We start from the raw sequence: 27,616 nt of genomic DNA, 5'->3' as shown, positions 1-27,616 counted from the left end.
TAATATTAAGATTAGCAGCAATAATGAGTCATTATATGTCACCACTCAATTTTAGCTTGAGACAGCTTCTCTTTTTACAACATTGAATTTCACTGCTTTACATTCCCAACTGCCAAGTTTGGTGAGGTGGTCGATCTATATATGGCGTTTAGTAGAATAGATATAGTCCTCAATAAACATTATCATTTAATGCAAAACAAGTGGATAGTCTGTTCTGGGAAGGGGATCTTTCAAACAGCTGTGACTCAAACAGCAGCTGCTGGGTGGGACAGAGACAAACTAAAATAGACTCTGAGCTGTGCCAGCTTGAGCCACTGTAAACCATGAATCACAACACTTTACTAAGACTGATGCTATTCAGCGGTGTGCTTCGTTGACCCTTAGAACAGTCTAGACATTTCACTAATGATTTGTTTTGAAAAAACAAAACAAAAACACGTCTGCAGCTTTTTTTTTTTTTTTTTTTTAGATCAAACATAAAATGATTTTCTTTGATTAAAAAAAAAACTGATGACGAAAAACTACATGACACTTGAACAGGATGACACTGTTGTTCATCGTCTTTGGACTGCTATGACTAAAGAAGTACTCGACCCTGCAGGGGCTATAATAAGTATTTGAAGCACTTTGTACTGCCATAAGATTTAGTGCAACTCAAACGTAAATAAAGCCACATGAACAAAGTAGTTTAGAGTTTCCACAAAAACAGAAGAACTTTCTGTGGAACTTGTGCAGGAACCCATTGATAATACCCAGAATACATGTCTGCTTGGAAGTTGTGTAGAGCCACAGTAGGCGGCCCACTGTGGGCCCTAGTGCTGATGTGAAATGTAGGAGACATCTGGGCCTGCACTGTGGGTTGGCTGTGGGCTGCCTACACAAAGCAGTGAAATCTCACAGTGTAAGCAGGCAGTAGGCTTGCAGCATACCCACAGTGTGCCCACACTCAGCCGCCCTACTCTACAGGGCCCAGATGTGGCCTCCATTTCACGCCAGTACTGGAGTCCAGATGTGCACCATGGTACATTACCACCACCAACTGATATGGAATATGGAAAAAATACTACTTTCAAATGCTCCCTTATTCACAAGGGTTCCCACATTAGCAGCAGCACAGATTTGATTTGGCAGATTTCTGAACCGGGGTTCTTTTAACTTCCATGTTACTGAGATTTTGAATCAATCATTTTCTTCAAGCGTCGTCTTCCTGACAATGTAATAAATCTGTAGTTTCATCATGTCCACAATAGTCACATTTCCTAATAATTTGCCAGTGAATGTGCCCCCGTGGACCCACAGTGGGTAGGTGTGGGTGAACTGTAGGACTGTGGGGTAACTATGAGTTTTTATGGGCAAGCCTATTATATGTTGGCCACAGAAGGCCCTCTAAGGGCTGAACTGCCATGGCACCTACATGGCCTAACCTATATGAGCCTCAAATATGGGTAACTCATTCATACAATCAATCAAGTGTTTTTGCCTAACAGACGACCTGCTTTTCCTCCCGGGCCAAACCAAAGCAAAGAAGTGAACAAAGGAAGATTTGGGGTGGGGGCGTGGCTTAGCTTGACCTTTTTTGCTTGCACAAACTTTGCTCATGCTCCGTTAGTAACAGATCAGTTCATGGTTGATGAGCTCATAATAGTTTTACAGGTTACACTGAAAAAGCTGCATCCATTCTCTAAGCTAAATGTGTTTAATGCTATCCGGTTGTTCAGTCTGACGTCACTAGCCGTGTCTGGGTCTAAACTCCGCTGCAGGTCCATATATCAAACGATCACTGTGGCATTACTGAGAGTTGAAAAACTGTCTAAAGTCTTTCATCTTTAATAAAATGATCAGCGTTCTGCTCTACCAGGTGTAACAATTGAGTTTAACATCCAGGCATCCATGATAACGGAATTTATGACATTTAACGGAGTTAGAAGTTAGCAGGAAGTTAGCTCGCTAGCTTCCATCTAAATACAATATAGCATGTCCTGACTGCGGGGGGTTGGAAACAAATGAAAACGTACAGCTCTGTTATCACTTCCAGCATAAATGAAGACAGAAAACTAAACAGCAGTGACGTTTGTAGGGTTACTGAAGTTGGGCTAGCTGGTATATAATGATGTGCTACGTGACAGCTAGCGAGACAGCTATGTTAGCATAATATAAACAAGCTAACTTTTTTTCCACTCGATAAAAGTTAACGTGAGTGTTCTCGGTGGTCAGGAACAAATGTAATCGCATGGCAGGATTCTGTAAAAGGACCAAACTTCAGCCAGGAGAACAACTGAGATAATCCATCCACAATACGAGGTTAGTCATTCATATACTGCTGCATGGGCTGGGCTGTAGTTACATCCTAAGGTTTTAAAAACTGAGCTTAAATAAATGATTAGTGGTAATAAAAGCCGAGGGAGGTCAACAGTGATCACTGACTGTTTTAGGAGCTTTTTGAGATCAAATAGAAGAAAATACATAACATTAAACATGTTAACAACACAAAAGCCATATTAAACGCAGACTACTTTAGACCCAGAAGTAGGATTCATCGCGTCATCACTGAACAACCGGATAGCTGAAATTTTGATTGACATAGCAACAGTATCTAAGGAGTGGGCTTAATGAATTCATTTGTGACATTTTCAGTATATAATGGTGCCCCGTGAATGTATACAGCCACGTATTATTTCATAAAGTTTAAAATGTTGATTGCTACATCTTCAAAAGAGCAACGCCTTCATATGTTTATGTAGGTCGGGCATGCTGGTCTCTGCTTACTCTGAGTGCTCTTCCAAGAGGGTGTTGCCTAAGCTCGCATTTGTTTTTCTAATGTCGGCGCAAAAAGCCTGTTAAAGCAACTCAAGTGCATCACAGCCACAGCACTGATGCAGCATCCTCTCAGATGACCGGCAGGCTCCTTTAAATGTCAGACAGCTGTTAGCCGCACGGCTCGGATGCCCGGCCTGCCGCGCCCTTCTCTCCAGACGAGCCGCCTTCCTCTGCCCTGAAATGTCCTAGCTATTCCAGCTCTCTTCTCCCTCCCTCTGACATCATCTCAGTTCTCTGACAAATGGAAACACACACACACACACACACACACACACACACACACACACACACACACACGGCAGCTGGCCAAGGTTACATGGGTTTTCAGTGTGTGGGGGTCTATGTGTTTCTTTTTTTTTTTTTTTTTTTTTTAAATGACATCAGAAACAGCAGTATGCGACATTACGTGATGGCAGAGCTTCAGTTCATCCTTTGTCATTTTTTTTTTTTTTTTTTTTTTTTTTTTAATAAATAGGACAGGGGGAATGAATGAGAGAAAGAGGGGGAGAGAAAGAAAGAAAACCAAAGGGGAGAAGAGACGGTGAGAAGGGGGGGGAAGAGAGAGAAAAAAAAAAAAAAGAACTCCTGGGTCACCTGTATGGAGAAAAAAAACAAACAAACAAAAAAAACAAACAGAGGAGACAGCAAACAACAAAGAGTAACATAATAATAGAGAAAACAAAGCACCATCACAATAAACTAGCTAGTCATAGATATCAATATTTACTAAATAATAAACGATATTGTGCAGCACGCAAGATAGACAGCGCACAGTGTGCTTTGAGCGCATGCATGTCTTAAAGCCAAGAAAGCTTTAGTCCGCGTCTGTGAATACCCATGTGTGCATACCTGTGTGGATCAGCATGCTTGCATTCCAAAGGTTTCTCCATGTAATGATCTGCTAGGGAGTGTGGGGGGGCCACAGCCCCGTCCTCCAGGGTGTGAAGCGGGTATGGAGGAGATCAAAACTCCAGACATCCAGAGGCCCCCAGAACACAAGAGACCATGGAAGACCAACAGAGGGGCAGCCGCGCAACTGTTCCAGTAAGAGCTGAGGAGAGTCCCAGATGAGGGCTCGCCCAGCAGCCGCGGAGCAGAAGTCAGGGGGAGTTGCAGTGACGCGCCCGTGAGCTCCGCCGGCCCCCAGCTGTGCCTGAGTGACCGAGCCCCAGGCCGAGAGGCCGGGGGCACCCCACCTCCAAAGGGGCCCGAGCGAGCCCCAGGCCCCAGGCCCCGACAAGCGGCCGCCAAGGAGTGAGCCGGTGTGTACCCGGACGCCCACCCCCAGACACAAAGAACCACCAACACACCGACACCTGAGGGAGTCCGCCACCGGCAGGGGAAGTGGTGGTGGGTGGAGATAGGCCTCCAAACCTTGGAGGGCCTGAGGTGTCCCCAGAGAGGTGGCGTCTGATACCCAACCTGACATATAGACACAGACATACAGGCACACACAGACACAAACATCCATTCCCACCCTCATGCTCTCATATGCACTCACTCCACACTCAACCAACGTGGAGACAGACATAAAGAGACGCTGTACGCACAATCACACTCCCCAAGCGTACTCTACAAACCGGGTCTATGTGTTTCTGAGATAGTTGAGTATTGCTTTTAACTCTATTCTGGGTGAAATAGATTATTTAATATTCTGAGTGAGAACACAGTTACTAAACCTGAGCTTTCTAACATGTGTGCATGAGCATGTGGAAGTGTCACAGCCCAGGACAAGACGAAACATGTCAAATTCACTTCATTTTCAATTAATTTTCCTTTAAAGTAAACCTGTTACGCTGTTCATGATTTCTCTGTCAGATATATGCTGCTGTAGTGGTGCACGCCCACAGGAAAGACAGCCAAGTTTCAGATAGCGACATCGGCACATATACAAGTGAAGGTAATAAGGAGAGGTACAAGGTAAGGATTATTTTGAATTGTGAAACATGCAAAGCTACTCTAGTGGGATCTAAGAATAAAAATAAAACTGTCATGAACTGGCTGCGTGGAGGCAGACGAGGACCCAAACGCAAAACTCACGGAGACAAAAAGCTGAACTCAAAATCACTGCTTTATTGCAGGCTTCACAAAGAAACAGAACTAAACTGGGAATGCTAACTGAGGACCGAGTGAACACAGAAAAGCACACAGGTTCGGAGAGGAGACATTGACGACGCAACACCGAACTGAGGGAGACATGCACATAAATACACAGAGGGTTAACGAGGGAAGTGGGAGCACACGGGGAACACAGCTGACACAGATAATCATAACGAGACACGGCAGGAGTAACACAACATTGACGGGAGACTGTCAAAGTAAAACAGGAAGTACACAGAGGTGCAGACAGGAGGAGAGAGAGAGACAGGAGAGCACAGGAAACATGGAATAAAACACAAGGAGGGGAGACGAGGGCTCACAGGCACAGAGGGGCACACAGGGGGTAAAAGTCACAAGGGGGAAATCAAATAAGGAACAACTTAACAGAGCAACCCAGGAACCATGGCCTAAATAAAGAACAAAATACAAAAACACATGAAAACTAAGAATGCTGGGCCAACATGGCCCAGGATCATGACATAAACAAGGACAAGGCTTTCTTTAAATGTGCTGTGCTGAGCTTTTACATAATAAATTATTTTTAGAGCGTCCTGGAGAACAGAGAAGCATGCTGATAGTGTTAAATACCAAACAGAACCATGCTTTGTTTCATGTTTTTTCTTCCTTGATTCTGATTAATCATCCAAAATTTTACTACCTGTAATGTTGTTCTAGCATATCAATAGAAAAACAATTCAATAAAATGTAAATAAACAACCTACGTGTGTGGTTAACAACTGAAAATTGCAGTTTTAATCAAATCTGCTGTGAAACGTTGGGTCACCATCCAGTTACAGTATACACTGTTGCAGTCCAAGCACACCCATGTGCTGGTCTCCTGAGCAGAATAACGCAGATCGCCCCCAACCTCAAAACCATTCAAGAGAAGCTTGAGGAACACACCACAGAACCCAGTATTTCTACCTGAACCTGACACTCAAATTTATTTTCCTTTGAGTTTGAATGTCGCAGATCCATTGCATACGTTGTTTAATTGTCTTCATGATGTCAGAACCTGGCTATCTCAAAACTGTCTTACTTTGAATGACAGTAAAACTGAAGTTATTGTCTTTGACAGCCATATCCCTCTGAACCAACTAATCGATACCCTTGGCCCCCTTGCTAGCTACCTCTCCCACATTGTAAGAGACCTTGGGGTACTCTTGGATAGCGCCTTCAAATTAGAGAAACGAGTATCTACTGTGGTTAAATCCAGCTTCTATCAGCTATGTCAGATTTCTAAAGCTAAACCTTTTCTTTTCCCCAAGGACCTTGAAAAGCTTATTCATGAATTCATTACCACTAGACTGGACTATTGTAACTCCCTTTATTTAGGCCTCCCTCACTCCTCTCTCTACCGTTTGCAATTAGTACAGAACGCTGCTGCACGCCTTTTATCAGCTGCCAGAATGCATGATCATATGACTCCGGTTTTAGCTAACTTACACTGGCTTCCTGTCAAATTTCGCATTGATTTTAAAATTCTTTTACTCACTTATAAAATCGTAAACAATATGGCGCCTAGCTATTTAACAGAACTTCTCCATTTGTATAATCCTAAAAAAGCACTAAGATCTTCGAACCAGATGCTCTTAATGCAACCTAAGTCTAGGCTGAAAACCAGAGGTGATCGTGCCTTTGCTATTGCAGCTCCTGAACTGTGGAACAATCTCTCTACTGCCATTCGCTCTTCTGAGTCGATTCAGGCTTTTAAATCTCATTTAAAGACTCTTTTTACTCCGACTTAAGTTAGTTTGACTATCATTTGGTTGGCTTCTAAGTTTGTCTTGTCTTGTGTTGCTGTTTGGTAAATTTATCTTATTTTATTTATTTCCTAATTTGTGAAGCACTTTGAATGACACTGTTTTTTAAAAAATGTGGTATATAAATACATTTTGATTTGATTTGATTTGAAAGTCTCTCAGACGTCTTCACATGGTAAAATGTGCTACACTGAAGTACAGAGGTGCTTTGTTATCTTTTTAGAAATCTTCTAGATTAAATATTATTATTCACTCTTGACATAAAAAATTAGGACCACAGTAATATTATTCCAATACTAAGAATATGAAGGCTCGACAGATTTATTATTGCCTGTGCTGACTGTGCTCCTGTCTGACAGCAGAATTACACAAAAACTATGACGCTGAAATCCATGAAACCTGGAGGAGAGGTGGAACACGAGGAAAGGAGGAAGCCATTAAACTTTGGTTCTGTTCCAGATATCTTTGGTTAAAATGATGAGCCAGGGCACTGGCCATGGTCCAGAACTGCACTCTCTAAGTGCCCTTCTCTGTATCCCTGCTGCATATAAAAGAAAAGATTTTCCACAAAACAAGCAACATTAAAAGCTTCTGAAAGTCTGACTGCACACAGCAGGGCGACTGGACCGGATTCCAGTACACTACATGGAGTGTTTGTACCTTATTAACTTGTAGCCCAGAGTATATTCACCCTTGTTAAGGTTCAAAATATTGGGGATGGAGACAAGAGAAAAACCACAATAACAACACTGGTCCGGTCGGGTTGAGTCAAACGATGATTTAATGATCACACACGTGGGAGATGGACACTGATGCAGACAGCCTCAAAATCTCAAAATGGTGGAGCATTGCTCAAACTTTTATAGCCTCTGGTGCCTCCACCTTATCATACAAAGCCTAAACATTCACATGCTTTCTCTCACACAGCGCCTGAGCTACGACCTTGGCTCCCTGTTTATCTGCTCCTGCTGAAATGGGGCAGAAAACTCCAGCACACTCTGTTCTCTTCTACTCAGACAAATTAGATTTCTTATAACTCAGCAGTATAATGCATCATAAAACAATATCATTCATTCACAACAAGTCAGCAGTTTAATGTAATGCAAATCAGTTTAACTAATGCAATAGTTATCAGCTTCTTCTAATTCAGGAGAATAATGCAAACTAAAACTACATAATAATTCACAATCTTTAATTAGGGGTATAACATGGCATAAAATAATATTATAATCTAACACCCTCCAACCCGACAACATCACCAGATCAATAGACTCTCTTCTTTCATCGTGCAGCTCCCATCAGCCGTCATTTAGTTAAAGACAAAGCTTCATAGTCGGCTAATTTCTAATATTCCTAATACATAAAGCTGTTTGCAAAAGCTTTTAAGGAAAAACAGCTTAACTGACATCCTCCAAGCTTGTGTGTCAGTATGTGGGTGTGTGCTGTCGACAGGGACCAGGAGACCCTCTGTGCTGCTTCAGAGAAGCAGAGGAACAGATCAATGACGGCGGCTGAATTATTAATCTGCTTGCACTCAACCCTGTCTATCGTGCAGAGAGATTTTTAGGTTGTGTCATAAAAATGTTAAACTCACAGTGATGCAGTTTAAACATCACAGAATCAGCTTCCTGCTCATTGGTGGAGTCTACACACATTGCTTTTCAAAGCACGTCCGTCTGTGATTTGTTGTGTATTCGGGCCTCCTCAGACAGAAACAGATGAGTGTTTGTGCAGAGAGAAGCCCTGCTGTTGGTCCAGCATCGTTATCACAGTCAAACGTTTTAAAGATTATAGAAGAGAAAAAAAGCTGGTTATTAAAACAGCATTACTGTGTGTGTGTGTGTGTGTGTGTGTGTGTGTGTGTGTGTGTGTGTGTGTGTGTGTGTGTGTGTGTGTGTGTGTGTGTGCAGCAGCATCACTCATCTGTGCCTGTCAGCTTCAACCTGCTGTTTTGTCCGTCACAGTCTGTAAACACCCACTCAGACCCCGAGTGTGGGTTTGTGTACAGCAGGGTGGCACGTTTGACATGGACGCTGAGTTCATTCACAGGCCAGTGCAAAGAGTCTCACGCTTTATAAATTCCCACATGAACACGTTTTAGCTTCCAGGGAGTTTTTCTGAGTCGTGTTAAGCTTTTATTAAGTGAGAAATCTCCTTCATGCAGGTCTGCATTACCAGCTGAGAAGGCCTGTAACTGCACCATATTATCAGCACTGTTAGTGAGTTAGAGATAAAACTGCCTGCTCGCTTCTTCCACATGCTTTCTGCGCAGGAACAAGAGTCTGGCACATACCGGTGGGTGTGTGGACATTCATTGTTTTGCTGGGAGCCTTTTGATATTGTCCCACTTTTATAAAGAAACCAATCAGAGAGCAGATTCGAGTCACCTGTTTGCCAAAAGTTGAAAAGAATACATACAGCTTGTCAACATGGCAACAAAATGTATCATAAAAGTAGCGAATTTTCGAATTACCTTTGCAACTTTTTCCTCTTCATTCCTTAACATATTCATCTGTACATTAATCTGCACCAAAACAAACAAAGGTTTAACCACCGGAACAAAAGGAAAGCCAACAACTATCTATATTTCTCATATTTAAAGGCAAACACGAAATAAAACGAAAAACTGCACAGTTTACAACAAGTCCCCAGGTGTTCTTCTACAACGAGCTGCGGCACAGGCTTCCAGTCGTCTGTTGAGACCTCATTTTCCAGATCTACATTTCATGGATTTGGATTAGATTGTGAACTCTCTGATGAACAGCACATAAACATGATGGCAATACTCTAGCAGGAGTTTGTGGAGGTCTAGTGAGTCTATGTGTATCCCGGTTTTTATCAGTTTGGATCATAAAAATCTTAAATGGTTTCAGGGGCATTGGAAGCAGACTCTCTCTCTCTGGGATACAGATGGTTTCTCCATCATGAGCAAATAAGTATTTGGACTGCTGAATTTAATTTCAACCACTTACAAAGTAATAAGCAGTCTGTTATTTCAATATTAGGTTTGTTACTGGTCTCGAAGCAGCTGGGAGCACAGTCACCAAGAAACACATTATGTCATCATAGTTTGAAATCCTGCAGTGTCCACAGAGCACCGCTGCTCAGGAATGACCATGTGACCAAGTTTGCCAATGACCACCTGAGCGAGTCCAATGAGGCTTGGGAGATGCGGTTAGATGCCACTCGAGTTTTAAATCCAAGAACACCATCCCTACGCTTTGAAGATGTTGTTCTGCCAAGGTTACAGAGCAACTGCCTTTCATTTTAGGAAGGAAGGTTAGAAAAACCTGTGATGAGAACCTCGCTTCACGCATTGAAAATGCGTTGTGGGTGGGTCTTCCAGTGGGACAATAACCCAAATCATACGGCCAAGGCAACAAAGAAGCAGCCCAGCCACTGTTTGGACTCTAATCCCACACAGCAGCTCAAAAGACAGCTTAAGCTTTGTGCATCCAAGTGATTACTTAGAACCCTTAAGGGTTTAAACAAAATCTGCAAACAGGACAATCCCTGTGTGTTTGATGTTTGAGATGTGTCACAGATGTGGCCACTAACTCGTACCCCACCAAGTATTAAATCAGGTGATTCAAGGTGATCGAATACTTGTTTCTGTCATCTGCCTGCTTTCCTGAGTGTTGGAGTGCTTGTCTGTTCTTTACATCACTTCCACTTTCCCATGCTGTCAGACTCAGCCATCTCTGAACCAATCAGCCTCCACTCTGCGAGCTTTAAATCTCAGTGCACGGTGGTCATTCTACCTTTCAAACCATCAGTCATGTATCGCACTTCATCCCCATCTCCGCCTCACCCTGGTCACTCAGCGCTCCATCCAACACCAGTCTTTAGACTCAGGGGCAGTGCTTTCAACACATCTATTGGCAACCAAAAATATCAAAAATAATAACAAGTGGATTTGGTTTGTGGTGGTCTTTGCCCAAATACGGTACAGGTGACCCTTAGGTGAAAGAAAGAAAAATGGAAAAAAATAAGTTTCTGTTTATGTCTCAGTGTTTAGCGGAGTTACTGTAACACAGGCTTTATTAACTAAGACGTTAAAAATGTTTACATTGTATTTGGGATAAACTGATGGAATTCAGCTGACTGAAAGAGTAATTAATCTAATTCATTATTACTTAATAGAATAGAATAGAATAGAATAATCCTTTAATTGTCCCACAAGGGGAAATTTGGTTGTAATTTGTAACTTCTTGTCTTTGGTTGGAATTTGATTATTTGTGAAAGCTGCACTGGTGCGATCATCTTTGCCATAAATGTGAATTACTGCCCAGTGATGTTTGGATCATGGATTTATGGAACGTACTGGCATAAGTATGGATTCATGGTTGTAAAACCTCTGATACACAGTGTGTGTGTTGATGTTTGTGTGTATAGACCCAGAGATTACGTTCACTAAATGTTACTGCATTTCCCCTGAGAGTCACCGCCATCAGTCAGAAGCACAGCTTCACCCAGTCTTTATTAATTGCACCATGTGGGCGACAGCTGCATTCATGGACACCATTACTGGCACTTCCTTCATCATCTTCCTCCTCTCTTGAGATGAAATGCGATCGTTCACGTTGCCAGACTGTCCGTGTGCCTCACGGGTCAATCAGTAATCACCACTGAGCAGGGCAGACGCTGGGGAATGAGACACTAATGCATACACACTGATGGATGTTCTGATTACCTGCGTCATATCCATTACATCATGATGGAAGAGCCTCAGCAGTGTGTCAATACTGCAGAGACAACTGGGAATCTGCATCTTTGTTGAGCTTCAGAATAAAAGAAGGTGTCGATTTTTAGGTAATGCTCTTTTGTAAAGACTAGTGTTAATTAACTCTGTCAGTATGTTTAAATTCAATTTGATGTTATTTAGACACTATTAGATGATATAATGGTTTAAGTAACAGCCATTTCATACATTAGATAGTTTGTAGTAGTTCTCACTGTTAATAGTTTACAGAGGGATGTTACACTGGAATAACAGCTGTTACATTTACACAGTGTTAGAGCAACGGCTGCAACCTACAGCCTTTAAAATCACAATTAAATGATGTCTGTAAACACATCGGTCCAGGTGTTATCACACTGAGACAATAATGGCTGTCAGTCCTGTCGCTGCTTATATTACTGCTCTCTGCTAAGACTACAGATCACACTACTGATGTAAATTCCCTCATTTTAAAACACCATGGTGCCTCTTCAAACTCTGATCTCTTATATTTCTTAATCTAAAGAGTGAATGCATTTAAAGCATGAACTGCACACCTAGCCACCAAACGTTTGGTAAAGTACGAGTACTGTAACGTTTTGCAGAGCTCTGATGAAGCATCACACCACATCTGGCATATATAGTTCCATTTTATAGAATACATTGTTAAAATTATAAGCTATATATTCCAGTCATCCGTTTATCGGACATCACTGATGAATCAGTGGTGAAATTCTCCTCGGCCTCCTTGTTTTGCTCAGCGTACAGTCTTGTGGTGCTGGATGTGGGGTGAGACCCTCCATGCATGGTCAGGAGCTTCCATGTTGATGTCAGTGGCTTCGATCTCCTCATTTGTTCCAGCCAATTATCCCAGTGGGGAATCTGATCACCAGTGTAGGTGTATTCTTCCCATTCAGCTGACTCCTCAGGACTTGCCTGACCCTCTGCAGGTACTTGGTGGTTGCAGCTTTCCCAGCGGCCTCTTCATGGTTTTCCAATTAATGTTGTCTGCAACGTTGCCTTCCGGTAGTTCGATCCCCTCAGTTCTGACTACCTTCCCTCTCTTTGTTACCATCCGACTACACTTCTCCAGCCCGAACGACATTCCAATGTCATTGCTGTATACAGCTATAGCCTGGTAGTGTGGATCAGTGAATCTATGTCTCGTTCACTCTTGGCATACAGCTTGATGTCATCCATGTACAGGAGGTGGCTGACAACTGCTCCATTCCATAGTCGGTGTCCGTAGCCAGTCTTGTTAATGATCTCACTGAGGGGGTTCAGGCCTATGCAGAACAGCAGTGGGGACAGAGCATCTCTTTGGTAGATCCTGCACTTGATAGTGACTTGTACTATGGGCTTGAAGTTGGCCTCCAGTGTTGTCCGCCACATCCCCATTGAGTTCCTGATGAAGGCTCTCAGGGTCCTGTTGATCTTATATAGTTCTAGACATTCCAAGATCCAGGTGTGGGGCATTGAGTCATAGGCCTTCTTGTAGTCAATCCGGGCAGAGCACAGGTTGGTCAGCCGAGTCTTGCAGTCTCAGCTGACTGCTCGGTCTGCCAGTAGCTGGTGTTTTGCGCCTCTGGTATTATTGCCCATCCCTTTCTGTGCCCCATTCATGTACTGACCCATGTACCTGTTCATCTTAGCCGCTATGATGCCTGACAGGAGCGTTCATGTGGAACTGAGGTAGGTTATTGGCCGGTAGTTGGAGGGGACCGGTCCCTTCTTGGGGCTGTCAGTTCTGTCATTGCTTATATTACTATATCAGTCCCTTCACTCTGGGTATCTCTTATCTACTAGCATTTGCAGTTTATTGTTACTGCCAGACGCTTGTGTTCTTCAGCCAGTAGGCGTGAACCATGTCGGGGCCTGGTGCTGTCCAACTCTTCATACTGGAGACCCTTTCGTGGATCCTTTCTGTCTGCCACTCTGATGGTTACAGAAACATCTGTGCCTGGAAGTGCCGAGGTCAACATGGGAGACGTCCCCGAGGGTGGTGGAGAATGAGCAAGCTAAGATCCTGTGGGACTTCCAGATACAGACGGACAAAATGGTGATGGCTAACCAACCGGACATAGTGGTGGTAGACAAGCAGAAGAAGACGGCCGTAGTGATCGATGTAGTGGTTCCCAATGACAGCAACATCAGGAAGAAGGAGCACCAATATTAGAAAAAATGCTGGTTTCAGGCAAATGTCAACACAGTGGCAAAGATGTCGGAGAATCATAGGCCTCATCTTGTATGAAGTTTCTGGTGATCCATCAAAAAACTGATTGATGAGACATTTAGGCTGTAAGAGTGAATGTGAGCATGGTTGTCTGCCTCTCTGTGTTAGCTATGCAAAAGACTGAGAACCTGTCCAGGTCCTCTCGGCCTGTGACAGCTGGTACAGGCTTCCCCCCTGAACTGGATAAGTGCTTAAGAAAATGGATGGATGGACAAAGCTGCAGACAAAAGGTTAATGATGCCATAAAGCCATGCTGCTGTATGACTAAATATGAATCCAAGAAATAATAGACATGAACATCTGAAAATATCTCTCAAAACATTCATATAAACCAATCAGAGAAGTCCAGCCTCTTTCTCTTATAGATTTTCCTTGTGTTTTCAGTGTGTGAGCCTTTCAGCCATGATGACTGTGCACTCCTCCTCCACCAGCTGCACATTAGTATTCAAGGCACAGATGAGGAGGAGCTGGAGTATGACGGGTTGGAAAGCCAATCTTGCAAACACCTTGTGGGTGGTGTGAGCGATTTTCCTGAAAGGTAAATACAAATCAGAGACACAATCAGGGAATTTGGGGAAAAGCCACTGGAGGACAGCTCGGAAAGACAGACCTTCGATTTCTAGCCTCGACCTTTTGAAAACACACACTTTTTCTTGTTTTTTCTTTTTCTTGGGTCTGATCGATTTCCCAATGTGACCTTTGCATACCAGCAAGCAGCACAGTTCATCCTCAAGCAGCTGAACTGTGAACTGAGCTTTCCCAGAGGTTTGGCAAGATGAAGGCAAGGCAAGGCAAGGCAAGTTTATTTGTATAGCACAATTCAACAACAAGGTGATTCAAAGTGCTTTACAGAGACATTAGAAACAAGAACAAATAAAAAGCATGATTTAAAATTGAATAAAACAAGCAAATAAACTAACTAACTAATTAACAAACAAACAAACAACAGTATATAAAATCAAAACAGATAAAATCAGAACAGTAGATAAAATCAGTAGTTAAATGTAAGTTTTGAAATTTAAGCTTAAAGTGTGGATTTGGTGCTTTATTCAAATGCAGCTGAGAACAGGTGAGTCTTCAACATGGATTTAAATAAACTGAGTGTTTCAGCTGATCTGAGGCTTTCTGGGAGTTTGTTCCAGATATAAGGAGCATAAAAGCTGAATGCAGCTTCTCCGTGTCTGGTTCTGACTCTGGGAACTGATAAAAGACCGGATCCAGATGACCTGAGGGATCTGGATGGTTCATACTGGGTCAGGAGGTCATTGATGTATTTTGGTCCTAAACCATTCAGAGCTTTATAGGCCAGCATCAGAACTTTAAAGTCTATCCTCTGACGGACAGGCAGCCAGTGTAAGGACCTCAGAGCTGAACTGATGTGGTCCACTTTTTTGGTCTTAGTGAGGACTCAAGCAGCAGAGTTCTGAATGAGCTGTAGTTGTCTGACTGATTTTTTAGGTAGACCTGTAAAGATGCTGTTACAGTAATCAAGCCTACTAAAGATGAATGCATGGACTAGTTTTTCCAGGTCCTGTTGAGACATCAGATCTTTTATCCTTGATATATTCTTGAGGTGATAGTAAGCTGACTTTGTTATTGTCTTAATGTGTTTTTCTAAGTTTAGGTCTGCATCCATCACTACACCCAAATTTCTCGCCTGGTTTGTGGTTTTTAGATGTATAGATTGAAGTTCTCTGGTGACCTGTAATCGTTTTTCTTTGGCGCCAAAGACTATTACCTCAGTTTTGTTTTTGTTTAGCTGGAGAAAATTGTGGCACAACCAGTCATTGATTTCCTCAATGCATTTACCAAGAGCCTGTACAGGGCCTCGGTCTCCTGGTGACATTGTGATATATATTTGTGTGTCATCTGCATAGCTGTGATAGTTTATTTTGTTGTTGTTTATAATCTGTGCCAGTGGGAGCATGTAGATGTTAAACAGAAGGGGTCCCAAGATGGAACCTTGGGGAACTCCACATGTGATACTTGTCTGCTCAGATGTGAAGTTACCTATTGATACAAAGTATTTCCTGTTTTCTACGTATGTTTTGAACCAGTTTAGTACAGTTCCTGAAAGACCTGTCCAGTTCTCCAGTCGTTTGAGTAATATGTTGTGGTCAACTGTATCAAATGCTGCACTGAGATCCAGTAAAACTAGGACTGACATTTTTCCACTGTCTGTATTCAGACATATGTCATTAAACACTTTGGTCAGAGCGGTTTCAGTGCTGTGGTTCTGTCTAAAACCTGACTGGAAGGCATCGTAGCAATTATTCTGTTTTAAGAAGTAACTGAGCTGTTGGGAAACTGCTTTTTCAATGATCTTACTTAAAAACGGGAGATTTGAGATCGGCCTGTAGTTGTTCATTTGTGTCTTGTCAAGATTGTCCTTTTTCAGTATAGGTTTGATTACAGCAGTTTTTAGTGATTCTGGAAACACACCTGATAATAAAGAAAAGTTGACGATCTGTAACAGGTCTGACTCTAAAGTCTTTGAGACCTTTTTGAAAAAACTTGTTGGCAGGACTTCTAAACAGCAGGAGGAGGAGTTCAGTTGACCTAAGATGTCCTCCAGGTCTTTGCTGTTAATAGGTTGAAACTGTTTCATGGTGTTTAAACAGTTTTTCGGTGGACACAGTACATATCCTGGATCTGCTGTTGATGTACCAATTGCTTGTCTAATTTTTTGGATTTTTTCAGTGAAGAATTTGGCAAAGTCATTGCAGGCCATGGTCGAATGAAGTTCAGCTGCCACTGACACAGGAGGGTTTGTTAGCCTGTCAACTGTAGAAAATAAGACCCGAGCATTATGGCTGTTTTTAGTGATGATGTCAGAGAAGTAGGACCTCCTTGCATTCCTCAGTTGTAAATTATAATTGTGAAGTTTCTCTTTATAAATGTCATAATGAACCTGGAGGTTTGTTTTTCTCCATCTGCGCTCAGCTTTCCTACACTCTCTTTTTTCATTTTTCACCAGTGTGGAGTTTCTCCATGGAGACTTTTTCCTTCCAGAGATAACCTTCACCTTAATGGGAGCAATAGTGTCCATTACATTTAACATGTTAGCATTGAAGCTATTGACGAGCTCATTGACTGACCCTCTGGGCAGGTCAGGTGTTAATGGGAAGACCTGGTTAAAAATTGCACTACTGTGTTCAGTTATACACCGTTTTGTGATCACTGTTGTTGATATATTTGTGTGGGCTGAGATTTTACTTTCAAAGAAAACACAGTAATGATCAGACAGGCCCACATCAGACACAGTAACCTTTGAAATGCTCAGGCCTTTGGAGATCAGTAGGTCAAGAGTGTGTCCTCTATTATGTGTGGCCTCTGTTACATGCTGAGTCAGCCCAAAGTTGCCCAGAGTGTTACTCAGGTCTTTAGTCCCTTTGTCCTGAGGGTTGTCCACATGAATGTTAAAATCCCCAGCAATAATTACACAGTCAAAATCAACACAAGAAACAAAAACATAAAACAACACATTTCCTCTCAGAGCTCGAAGGGAAAAGGAACAACACGCATCTGTTTAATGGCCACTATAACCAGACAGTATCTACAACAAAGTTTCAGTACCTTCTCCCTCCTCTCGATGCAAAGCTTGATTAGTGCCTGGGCTGACTTATTTTGAAGTAAACCGCTGATGTCAGTGTACCCAGTGTAGCTGAAGAAATCAAAAAAGCACCTTGCCTTAAATGTCAAATTTGAAAACATAAAAAATAAATAAAAAACATACATTAGCGCACAGCTATAAATACTCATTAGAGCGTAACGTGTGTATCAACAAATCAATTCCCAATCCATCAAAGTAACCTCATTAAGAGAAGCTATATATTATAATTTAAGACAATCCCAACCTGAGGGGTTATTTCATGTCCCTGGCTTGTGAATTTGAATCTGGGTGCTAAGATATGCAGGTAAGCGTACAGGCTGCTTCTAATAATGCCCACACGTGAGAGTGTTTCTCTGGATATCGGTCAATGCCAAATCCATTTCAGGTCAAATTTGTAAAGGTTTCCAGTCGGCTCGACAGCCTTTGTATTATAACTGAAATTATATAAAAATCTATTTGGATTTACTGATAAATATCAAAACTACATAATACCAAGGACTGTGTCTTAATATGTTAGGCTGTTTGAAGGCTGTGCTACTGCTGTCAGCGGTTCAGTGAATGCTGCTATACAGGCTAAATGTCTCTCTAGCGCACATAAAGGTCTTTTTACTCATTTTGTTTTCCTCACATTGGCCCAATAACAAAAACCTCTGGATTTAAAAATCTCTCTGTGTTCTTGAGAAAACACAAGACAACCGACATCTCTTAAACTGAAGCATGTTCCCGTAATTTCCTGCTTCCACTGAGACACTGAGCATCGGGCACAGAGGGTAAGCCTACCCTTAGGTTGAATTAACCACAGAACACACAAGCAGAAGTGGAATTATCAGAACACCACCTGTGATACAATAATTGAAAGTGGAAGCGAGTGGATTCTGTAATGTGCTTTAATGCAGTTTTCTGAAGGACTGAATGCATGGATAAGCTCTTAGACCATATTCAGTTACCTTATGGGCAACATCTGACAGACACATATTATTTTACAGGCTGTAGACAAATTCAGCAAATACTGAAACACAATCCTGTGTGTGTGTGTGTGTGTGTGTGTGTGTGTGTGTGTGTGTGTGTGTGTGTGTGTGTGTGTACGTAGGGACATAAAAGATGCGTCTAGTAGTGTGTCTTTACTTCTTTGTTACACTTCCTCTTTATCAGCTGTTTAGCTCTCTGTGTTATGCTAGTGTGCCCTCTGACTGCGTGTGAGTGCTGATGTTGTCCTTATTGTTCACTTTGCCTGTGTAAAAGGATATGAATAGTTTCCTCCTACGGTCATATTTGAAGAGGTAGCACATACTTTGTACTTTATACCAGGTAACAAGTAAAATACACATATTGCTTTTGGCTAGATGCTAATATTAGCATGCTAACATGGTCATGATTCTGATGCTAATGTTTAGCAGGTCTACAGTTTACGCTTTTCTCCATTTTTATGTGTTGGCTTTGCAGCTGATGGGGTGGGGATGTGATTTGTTCTGCTACATTTTGACAGCTCTACAGAAAATACTCTGGAAATGAACCAGAATCTGCTTCTCACTGTGGCACAAGAGGATAATCAAAAGATCATCAAAGTCAGAACCTTGAATGTCTTAAATTTTAGGTCAGGCTGACAACTAAACTGAGCTGAGCTCTTTTATCTGCTTGAGGTTAACTGACATGTTGGTTGTTGATGCATGACAAGTGACGGCATCATCAAACACGTTCAGATTCCTCCTATGGGAGGCATGAGTGAAAGTGACATGGCAGTCTAGTTCTAATTGTTGACTTTTGAGGCTAAACTAACAGAAATAAAGCTCAAACATGTGTAGAAAATATGGCACTTTAGTAGATACAGATTTAATAATTTAATATAGCTGAAATAAGACTGCTCCCAGGAGTGGCAAGGTTATCGCTCCTTGCCAGCAGCAGAAAAATTCTCCTCCTCAGGCTGGATGGCAGATGAAGCTCCGCTGCAGCTCTTGCTGCGATCTTTCTAGACTTCAGTAAAATATGTCCGTACAAGAAAATACATAAAAACAAGCATTGAGACAAAGCAGTGTGTCGACTAACAGAGAGGAGAACAGGTTTAGAAGAAGGAAATCAAAGAAAGGTTGTAAATCTGAAAAAGTATCTCAGCCACACTCTTCCTTCCTGTTGGTGTGTGTTCCAACTTTCCAACACAGAAAAATCCTGGTTGGGAATTTATGCATCTTGCGTGACTTATAACAGTGACACAGTGAAATAATGTGAAGTCATGCAGACCTGGGTTAGTAGAGAAAAGCATTAAGTAACCTGCAGCCTGCTGGGAGGCACAGCATTTGGAAGACATGTCCATTTACCAGTGAAATGTGTCATAGAGCTCGGGCCATATGACTAAAATTCAGCCAAATTTGTGTATGCGTGCTGTAGTAGTAAATGTACATATTTCCACTCTTCACATAAGACTACCATCCAATACACTGTGTGGGAGGATCCATGTTTAAAATCCACGCTGAACACTGAGTTCCATTTATTTAGCCAACACACCTTCTCCTCCAAACAGCTCATCTGACCCTGCTAGGCTTGAGTGAAAGCTGAGTGTGGGTAGGATACATTTCTTTGTGAATGCAAAGCAGCGAATCAGAAAGCAGATACTTTCCTAGCAAGAGTCACATTCATCACCTATGGCACGTCCTGATCTTCGATCACCCCAGCAGGGGGTAAAACCTCTCGGATTCAGCCTTTATTGATTCCAAGTGTGACATGCAGTCTGCACGTGAGACCATCATCAATAAGAGCTATGTTGTCATCAGCTCCTAGGATATATCCCAATGGATCAGTAAAGAAATCAAAGAGATGAGAGCATGCTCTTAGCATTGCATCACAAACTTATGTTTTTATGTAGAGTTTATAATGTAGCCATAAAAGATGCGGAGCTGGAAAGACTTCAAGGTTCCACAGATTTCATTTCACGAACACGTCATCTATACATCTTAATCTGTCAACTTGAATTCAATGCAGTTTACCCTTGTGCAATATGGGTTTATTCATGGGCCAAAAGAGCAGATGATATCATGGTTGACGACATTGTTATTTAGAAAAAAATTATTTTGGTGTCTGAAGAGTCCTGTTCTCACTTTTGTCTGATAACACACGAACAGCCAGGTTCTTCTCTGCTAATTCGACACAGAGATCATTCAAAAGAACCAAAGTCTGTGAGTCATTCATCATAAGCACCCAGCAAAAACGGGCTTTAATGGTTTTGTATCACTGAGACAGGTCTCAGGGTTCCAGTCAACAGAAGCATGCAAACTGATAACCCGATGAACTCTCTTAGAGCTCAGCTGGAGACAAAACTCATTTTTACAATGTTTTGGTTTTAAATATGTTGGCTGATATCCTTTATGTATAGAAATATAGTTGCACATACTTTAGAGATATAGTAAAGGGGAAAATGATGGACTGCTTGTTTACTGTAAACAGACTGGTTCTTATTATAGTGTTTTTCTACACGAACGCTCAGTTTTCACCCATGACTCACACACTCATGTTGGTCCCTTATATCTAACATTCACACTCCATTGAGCACATCGGAGAAACCCGAGGTTCAGCATCTTGCCCGAGGACACTCGAGCAGCCAGGGACTGAACCACCAACCTTCCAAATAGCAGATGACCTGCTCTAGCTGACATCCCAGTATTTCTTTGCATGACAGGTACAGGCGAGTGAAGCTCTTATTGCGATTACACTGTTCAGAAAGTCCATGCAAAGTTCACCTGAAGCCCGGCACATCCCAAACAGCAGCAAGTATAGACTCGGTACGTGCTGGTGAAAGCATGCCACACTCTGTCCGTGTCACACTTTCACCTTTAAAATCCAAAAAATCCCTCTTGCTGTCAACTTTATTGAAGATAACAATGAACACACTGACCTTTGACCTGCGAGGAAAACTGTGCAGTGTGCCTGGCTTCAAACAGCTGCAGCTCTTTATCCAGGTCAAAAACAGCCAGCTCAACGCTCCAGGAGCGTAAACCTGTTTTTGGAACACACAGCAGCAATAATGCTCAGAATCAAGAGTTCAGTATGCCCTCACAACAATTTACTACATTTCTCTGACAGTGAGAAAAGTTTTGCTTGTTTGTTTGTTTTTCTAAATTTATGGAAGACCAAAACTGCCATAAACAAACAATTAAAAACAAACAAACAAAGCTATTCATTGTTCTTATGAGGAGAAGAAGAAGTAGCAGTATTAATGAAAGAATAAGTAAAATTAATTACTGCACACATTTCCCTCTAATATTGTATTTGGTACATTTTATTTATTGCTGCATTAACATTTGAAAACTACAACATTAACATGCTGCTTATGTGCACTCTTCAATAATAAAATAGCTGGATTAATAAAAAAGTGAAAGGTGCCATTCTGTGCATTTGTTACAAAGAATATTTTAGCAATAACTGGATTTGTAGTTATGGAAGTTTTACCTAAGTTTGCACTGCAGTGCTTTTAGATTGAGGGGAATTATTAAAAGTTAATGCACTCTTATGCAGCTAATTAAAATTTGAAGCTCTTTCCGGGACTGCGTCTGGATTTTTAACCAATAAATATCGGACTTCTTGTTTTTATGAGTTCATTAAAGAAACTAAGTGGGAACAGATACTATGTAAACACCAAGCCGTTTCATCGCCCCGCTCCGCTGTCACCGACCACTTGAGTTTGCCTTACCCTGTGTGATCTGTCTCCTGGCAGCTTCGAGATGATGGCTGCAGGAAATCTCTCCAATCACGATCAATATGCGATAGTTTCTATGCTGGAACGCAGCTCCAGGGTGATGCTGTCCGCGGTGCTGAACAGACTCGTCTGGTTCTGTTTGCTCCACAGAGGCAGCGGCTGAGATAGAGATTTCCATGGTAACAGTGCCACTAATGGACGCTGAGCCCTTTTCCATCTCCATGACAACTGCATCCAGAGCGAGCACCATGACAGTGCAAGATGGGGTGGGAGGAGTGACGGGCGTGGCTCAGAAGAAGCTAAACACTTGATTGGATTCCAGGTGATGTTGCTATTTGATGTTGCAGCATGCCATTGGACAGAAAGAAGAGAGGGATATGAGAATTGATGTTGATCATATTTCCTATATGAGGCAGCTGAAGCTTAAAAAAAGATTTTACAGTATCAAAGTGTCAGTTGCTTTTCCACAGAGTTCTTGAAAAGAGAGATTTATCATCTTCAAATGTGTGAAAATATTCATAAAACTGTTGATGTTTGATTAAACAAAATAATTGTTTTCAAACCAAAGATTTTGGTGTGTATTGAGTCCAATCAATGGCACTTACAATAGCCCTCATAGTGTTTTTGTATTAACTTTTTAGACAAAGGTGTCTGGGACTAAAAAGTTTGTGGCAAACAAAGCGTCTATTTATATCTGTGTGACTGTGAGCACCAGGCAGTGTGCCTCTGATTACTGAACTGACGTGTCTGTGTTCAGATTGTGAATAGAACAATGCTTCATCTGTGCACAGAGTAACACTGACAACAAAGGCTCACAGTCACCACAGAAAACTGTTATTTTAGGCTTCATTTGAATGATGAAGCAGTACTAAAGTTGCAAGTTGTCCTTATACATGACAACAAATCTGCAGAAAAGTATTAGCATTGCTGAGGCGTGCATTTGCTCCTATTCTACAACTTGTTAACAAATCATTGAAGAGATGCAATAAATTGCAGTAAAGTGAGATTTTCATCAATACCCAAAGGTTGATTCTGTTCATCAGGACGTTTTCAGTGGGAGAAACGTTTCGTCATCATCCAGGTGACTTCGTCAGTGTCAGCTGACTGCATTTTCCAATCTTATAAATTTGCACATGACTGAAACCAGCACCACTGAGGGAACAGTGGGCTGGAAGAACATCAGTTTCTTCATCATTAATATGCAAATTGTCATGGCCATTGATCAGTGCTTGGTGATCAATGGCCATGAGTCCCATCCACAGAGAGTTGGGGAATGGCTGCAATCGTCAGATGGTGACAGATGCACCCTTAGGCCCCCTCCTCCATTCAAAGATGGTCTTTCCCTTTTCACGTAAAGTAAGTGATGAAATGTTTCTCCCAGTGACAACGTCCAGATGAACAGAATCAACTTTTTGGGATTTCCTGATTGAGCATGCATCAAGACATTTTTGTCTATAGTGTGGGTCTTTACAATTCCTCTATAATATCATATATATGAACTCCACTGTTGTCAGTTCAACTTTTATGTTTACAGAAAATGATTATATTGTCCACTAAGAGTAAACTCTTGGCAACTGTGGGGAGGAAAAACTTTCTTAAAACAGGAAGAGACTTCTGGCAGAACCAGGCTGGTGAATACGTTTTTGAGGTCTGCTGGAAAACCCTCAAATATGGCTGAATTAAAACAATTCTGCGAAGAAGAGCAGTCCAAAGTTCCTCCATAGCAATGTGAAAACTGCCAAGTTGTTGCCACAACCAGGTATTAAATTTAGGAGGCAGTTGCTTTTTAACATACAGGCCCCTGTGGGTTTAGATGCCTGTTTCCCTGGATAAATGAAACCATCATTTAAAAACTGCTTTTTGTATTGAAAAATGTATTTGATGATTTGAAACACATAAGGGTGACAAATATACAAAAAACTAAGAAATCAGAAAAGGAGGTTTTTGTTTGTGTCTTTCTTGTAAGCTTACTTTCACACTTCAGGTCAGGTTAACTGATGTGATTACACGTGGGCGTACCTGATAGATGGATGGATGGATAACAGAATTATTAAATGTCAATAACAGATTTTTTTATGTAAAATTATGAAGTTTAGGTGGAACATTGGGAATAAATGCAAGCGGTCAAACAGGTGGAAAACCCAACATCCAATGAAAACAAAACTAGATCTACACAGGATGTGATTGGGTGGGAACAACTGAGCTGAGACAGAAAATAAGGAGAGGAGGGAAAGGAAATAAAAAAAAAAACAAGCATGTTAGAAAACAACTAGTAAAGGAAGTCACCAAGATACAGACCATCGATGGCAACAAGAAGACTGCAGAAAAGTACAAACACAACAGAATACAACAAATATATTGAAAGCTTCAACATAAAGACACAGAATGAGTCTTCTGGACACTCCAGCTTTTCTCCTGCTGCCTTTTGTTTGCATATATACCAACAACTATTGACACATGAATGGATGTGAAAATGATGTGAACCTGTTTCAGATAACGCCTAAAGTGAAGGCTGCAGGATGAATGTGTGCCCTTCACTGCAGATATGAGTACACTGTGGGCAGACATGCAGGTTTTATGTCTTAACACCTGCGAGTTTACAAGAGCCTGTATTTGTTTTGTCATTTCTGTTAGACAATGTGATTGAAGAACTCTTTGCTTCACAAACAAGTTTTAATGAAAGGTAACGTTGGCATACACACAGGGGATGAATGCACACAGCTCACATTAAAACAAAGTCATCTAATGTCTAACAAATCACAGCCAGGCTGCCCAAGAATGCACAGATCCTTCAGTCCACTGTCTGCTTTTTTCCCTTCCTTCTGATTCTTATTGCTGATGTTTTTGGTATTTGAAGGTGTTTTCTGACATCATTTCTATAGTTTGAAAAAATCAGTCTTTCTAATATTGCAGAGGATGCATGGATTTGCAACTTGACACCCCCACCCCACCACCTCCTCCATAAAACCAAAACTGAATCAATGCAAACAGTCAGTACCAGCCAGATTTCTCTTGTGACTTTTATTCCTACACATACACATCTTTGTAAGTTTTGCATTCCTGACAGAAGATCCAGAGTAACAGATGTTCTCATCTGTTTGTCTCTTAAAAGCTTTTATAATTGTGGTTTTTATTGGACCCTTAATACTTTATAAAGCTTTTTATTTTTAAATTGAAGCACATGACTGTGACTGGAGGCTCTTACTTCTCCTGCTCCAGTGATTGCTCATTGTTGGCTTTAATTTGTCTCCTCACAGAGTAATTTACTCTTAGGGAAGATGTGTGTTACCAGGAGTGAGTCAGCAGTCCAGGTCAAACACTCCAGCGTATCTGCTGGCCTCTGCTGGGAGAAAAAAGAGCTACAAGAGCAGTTTTTTGCCCCCCAGTACACTTCCTGTTTGCGGACCAATAACAAAAATAATTTCACTGAAAAAACAAAATACTAATGAATGGAGCACTGTTAAGTAGAAGGGGATGCAGAGCCTTAAGCTTCCAGTCTGGATTCAGGAGACAGAAACATCTCTACTTTCAAGGTTAGGGCTGGATCAGGTGTTAGTTATGCTGAAATAGGCCCAGGCTGCTGGGGGCTTCCCATGATGATGACGCTATGTGTTTTTACACCACTCTGCATTTAATCATTAGTTCTCATTAATCTCTGAGTCTCTCTCCCCTGAACACCAACAGCAGGGGGCTTTACCTTACAATACAAGAAATGCCTTGAGGTGACTGTTGTGGTGATTCGGAGCTGTATAAATAACATGGAACACAATTTAACTGATTTTAATTGAATTATGTGTTTGTTTATTTTCTGTAATACATTTATTGTTTGAATGAGGTTAGTGTTTGTAAAAGTTAATCTCTGAGTTTCATTAGTTAGTCCTCTGATTCAGAGTGCTTTTCTACTCTGTGAAGGGGAAATGAATGGCTCAGTGATGTTAGTGTGTGGGCAGCTGCAGGCTGCCTGTCTACCTGCAGAGAGCATCTGTTAACAGATGGTGGCAGTGTCAAAAATATGTGATACAACCGCTCTGTGGTCTGCTCTTGCTTGTGCTTTTGTTGGTCATCAGCCAGCCACCGAGAAGAGCGAAGTCAGGAGCTGAAGAGAATGAAGAGAAACCGAGAGCTTTTCATAGAGAGCATCCCTTCTCTTATTTCCAGTGAACACTGTCTAGTCTGCTCCAACCACTCAGCATTCGACTACAGCTTCATCCACATCATTGTGTTTGACTGAGAACCAGTAAGCGTGGGCACACACAGGAGCACGCAACATGACAGCCACACCCACCTCATGCTCAAATCTGGACCACAGTTGTTTAACATAACGAAACCATTTACGGTAAGCTGCAAAAGTAAGTGAAGGAAGAAAATGATAAATACAAAAAAAAATAAAAATTGTAGTGAACATGTGAAAATTTTTGTCCAAAGTATAATGAAGACATGAAGAGCACTAAATGTCCTACACATGCACAGAGACAGCGTCTCTCAGCCTGTATGAGGACTTGTAGGACTGACTAAAACACAGCTTAGACTTCAGGATGAAGGAGATGTCTCAGCTGCACTGCCGCTCCTCCTCACTTCTGCTTTATTGCAGACAAAAGGTCCAACATCAGTTTTTGAAATCAAGAAAGTAACAAGACATTTTTAAGCAGTGTTGTTGTGAGTTTGCTAACTAATCTTAACAGTAATGTAGCCTGTGCTTCCTGTCTCAGTGATGTACCTCAGATGTTCCTCATTCCTAACCCCCCAAATCACAGAAACATGTCACACACTGTTGAATGTGCAGAAAACCGCAGGAGATGTATCTGAGCTGTGAGGAGCTGTCGACTTCCAAACTTTGACCAGTCACTTTATGAAAAAGGGAACACATGTAAGAAAGTTACATTCACAGACAACAGGATGCACAGGCTTGTGAAACTGATTACACTCGTCACAGTCCGGAAACACACAGGAGGGCAGGAGAGACTAAATCTGTTTGGGAATCATATTAAGCGAGGAAAGCTGAGAATCATATGATGAACGGATGATTGTTGTACCCTACTTTAGACTTTTCCATCTCTCAAACAGACACTTGCATCAGTGAGTAATGTGGAAGGCTGCCGTGTACGGATAAGAGGAGTTTCTGGTTAGGAAGTAGATTCCCGTCTAAACCAAACTTCATCTGTTCAACATACATGAATATAAGGCAGTGATTTTCTTTCTGTGTCACTTCCAACATATTCCCAGACTTAGGAGCATCGCTCCTCAGGGATTATTTATGTTTTCCATTTAATATGTTCAGCACACACACACAGACACACCCACACAGACAGACACACACACACACACACACAGACACACCCCTCACACAGAGACACACACACACCCACACACACACACACACACACACACACCGTGTCTGTTTACTTTAATAAATCAGATGTTTGTCGTCACGACCTGTGACTGCAGTCTACACACAAAAACTCATCTGCATTATTATTGTTATTCTTTGGGTCTGTTTGTTGCCACACTTCCAAAGTTCGTGGCTGTACAGTATGAATACACAGAGAAACATAAAAAAAAAAAACCGTATCTGTCACATGTTCAGTACAACACCGAGAGAACAAATGACTTTAGAAATAAGTCGAGCATAAATTTGAGAGACATTAAATTCTGGGCTTATTTTTGGTTTATGAGGGTAAAAAATACT

General features: G+C 41.6%; 1 protein-coding gene and 1 long non-coding RNA gene across 2 annotated transcripts in view; one reads left to right on the top strand and one right to left on the bottom strand.

Moving 5' to 3' along the window:
• The window catches only part of map1aa (microtubule-associated protein 1Aa), a 64,155-nt gene extending 41,980 nt beyond the window's left edge, over positions 1-22,175 (bottom strand). The window contains exons 1-2 of the mRNA XM_004566370.5: positions 21,925-22,175; positions 21,130-21,231 (exon numbers count right to left, since the gene is read on the bottom strand). Coding sequence (XP_004566427.3) covers positions 21,130-21,231; positions 21,925-22,153 — 331 coding nt within the window. The 5' untranslated portion in view covers positions 22,154-22,175. The remainder of the gene's footprint in view (positions 1-21,129; positions 21,232-21,924) is intronic.
• Positions 1-22,214, top strand: part of LOC143419342 (uncharacterized) — a 34,233-nt gene extending 12,019 nt beyond the window's left edge. The window contains exons 2-3 of the long non-coding RNA XR_013099298.1: positions 14,018-14,171; positions 22,081-22,214. This is a non-coding gene — a long non-coding RNA (uncharacterized LOC143419342). The remainder of the gene's footprint in view (positions 1-14,017; positions 14,172-22,080) is intronic.
• Positions 22,215-27,616: the final 5,402 nt, after the last annotated feature.

The sequence above is a fragment of the Maylandia zebra genome, linkage group LG1 (assembly GCF_041146795.1).
Source record: "Maylandia zebra isolate NMK-2024a linkage group LG1, Mzebra_GT3a, whole genome shotgun sequence".
NCBI classification, from domain to species: Eukaryota; Metazoa; Chordata; class Actinopteri; order Cichliformes; family Cichlidae; genus Maylandia; species Maylandia zebra.
The sequence above is the reverse complement of the archived record's forward strand: the minus strand, read 5'-3'. Positions and strand labels throughout refer to the sequence as shown.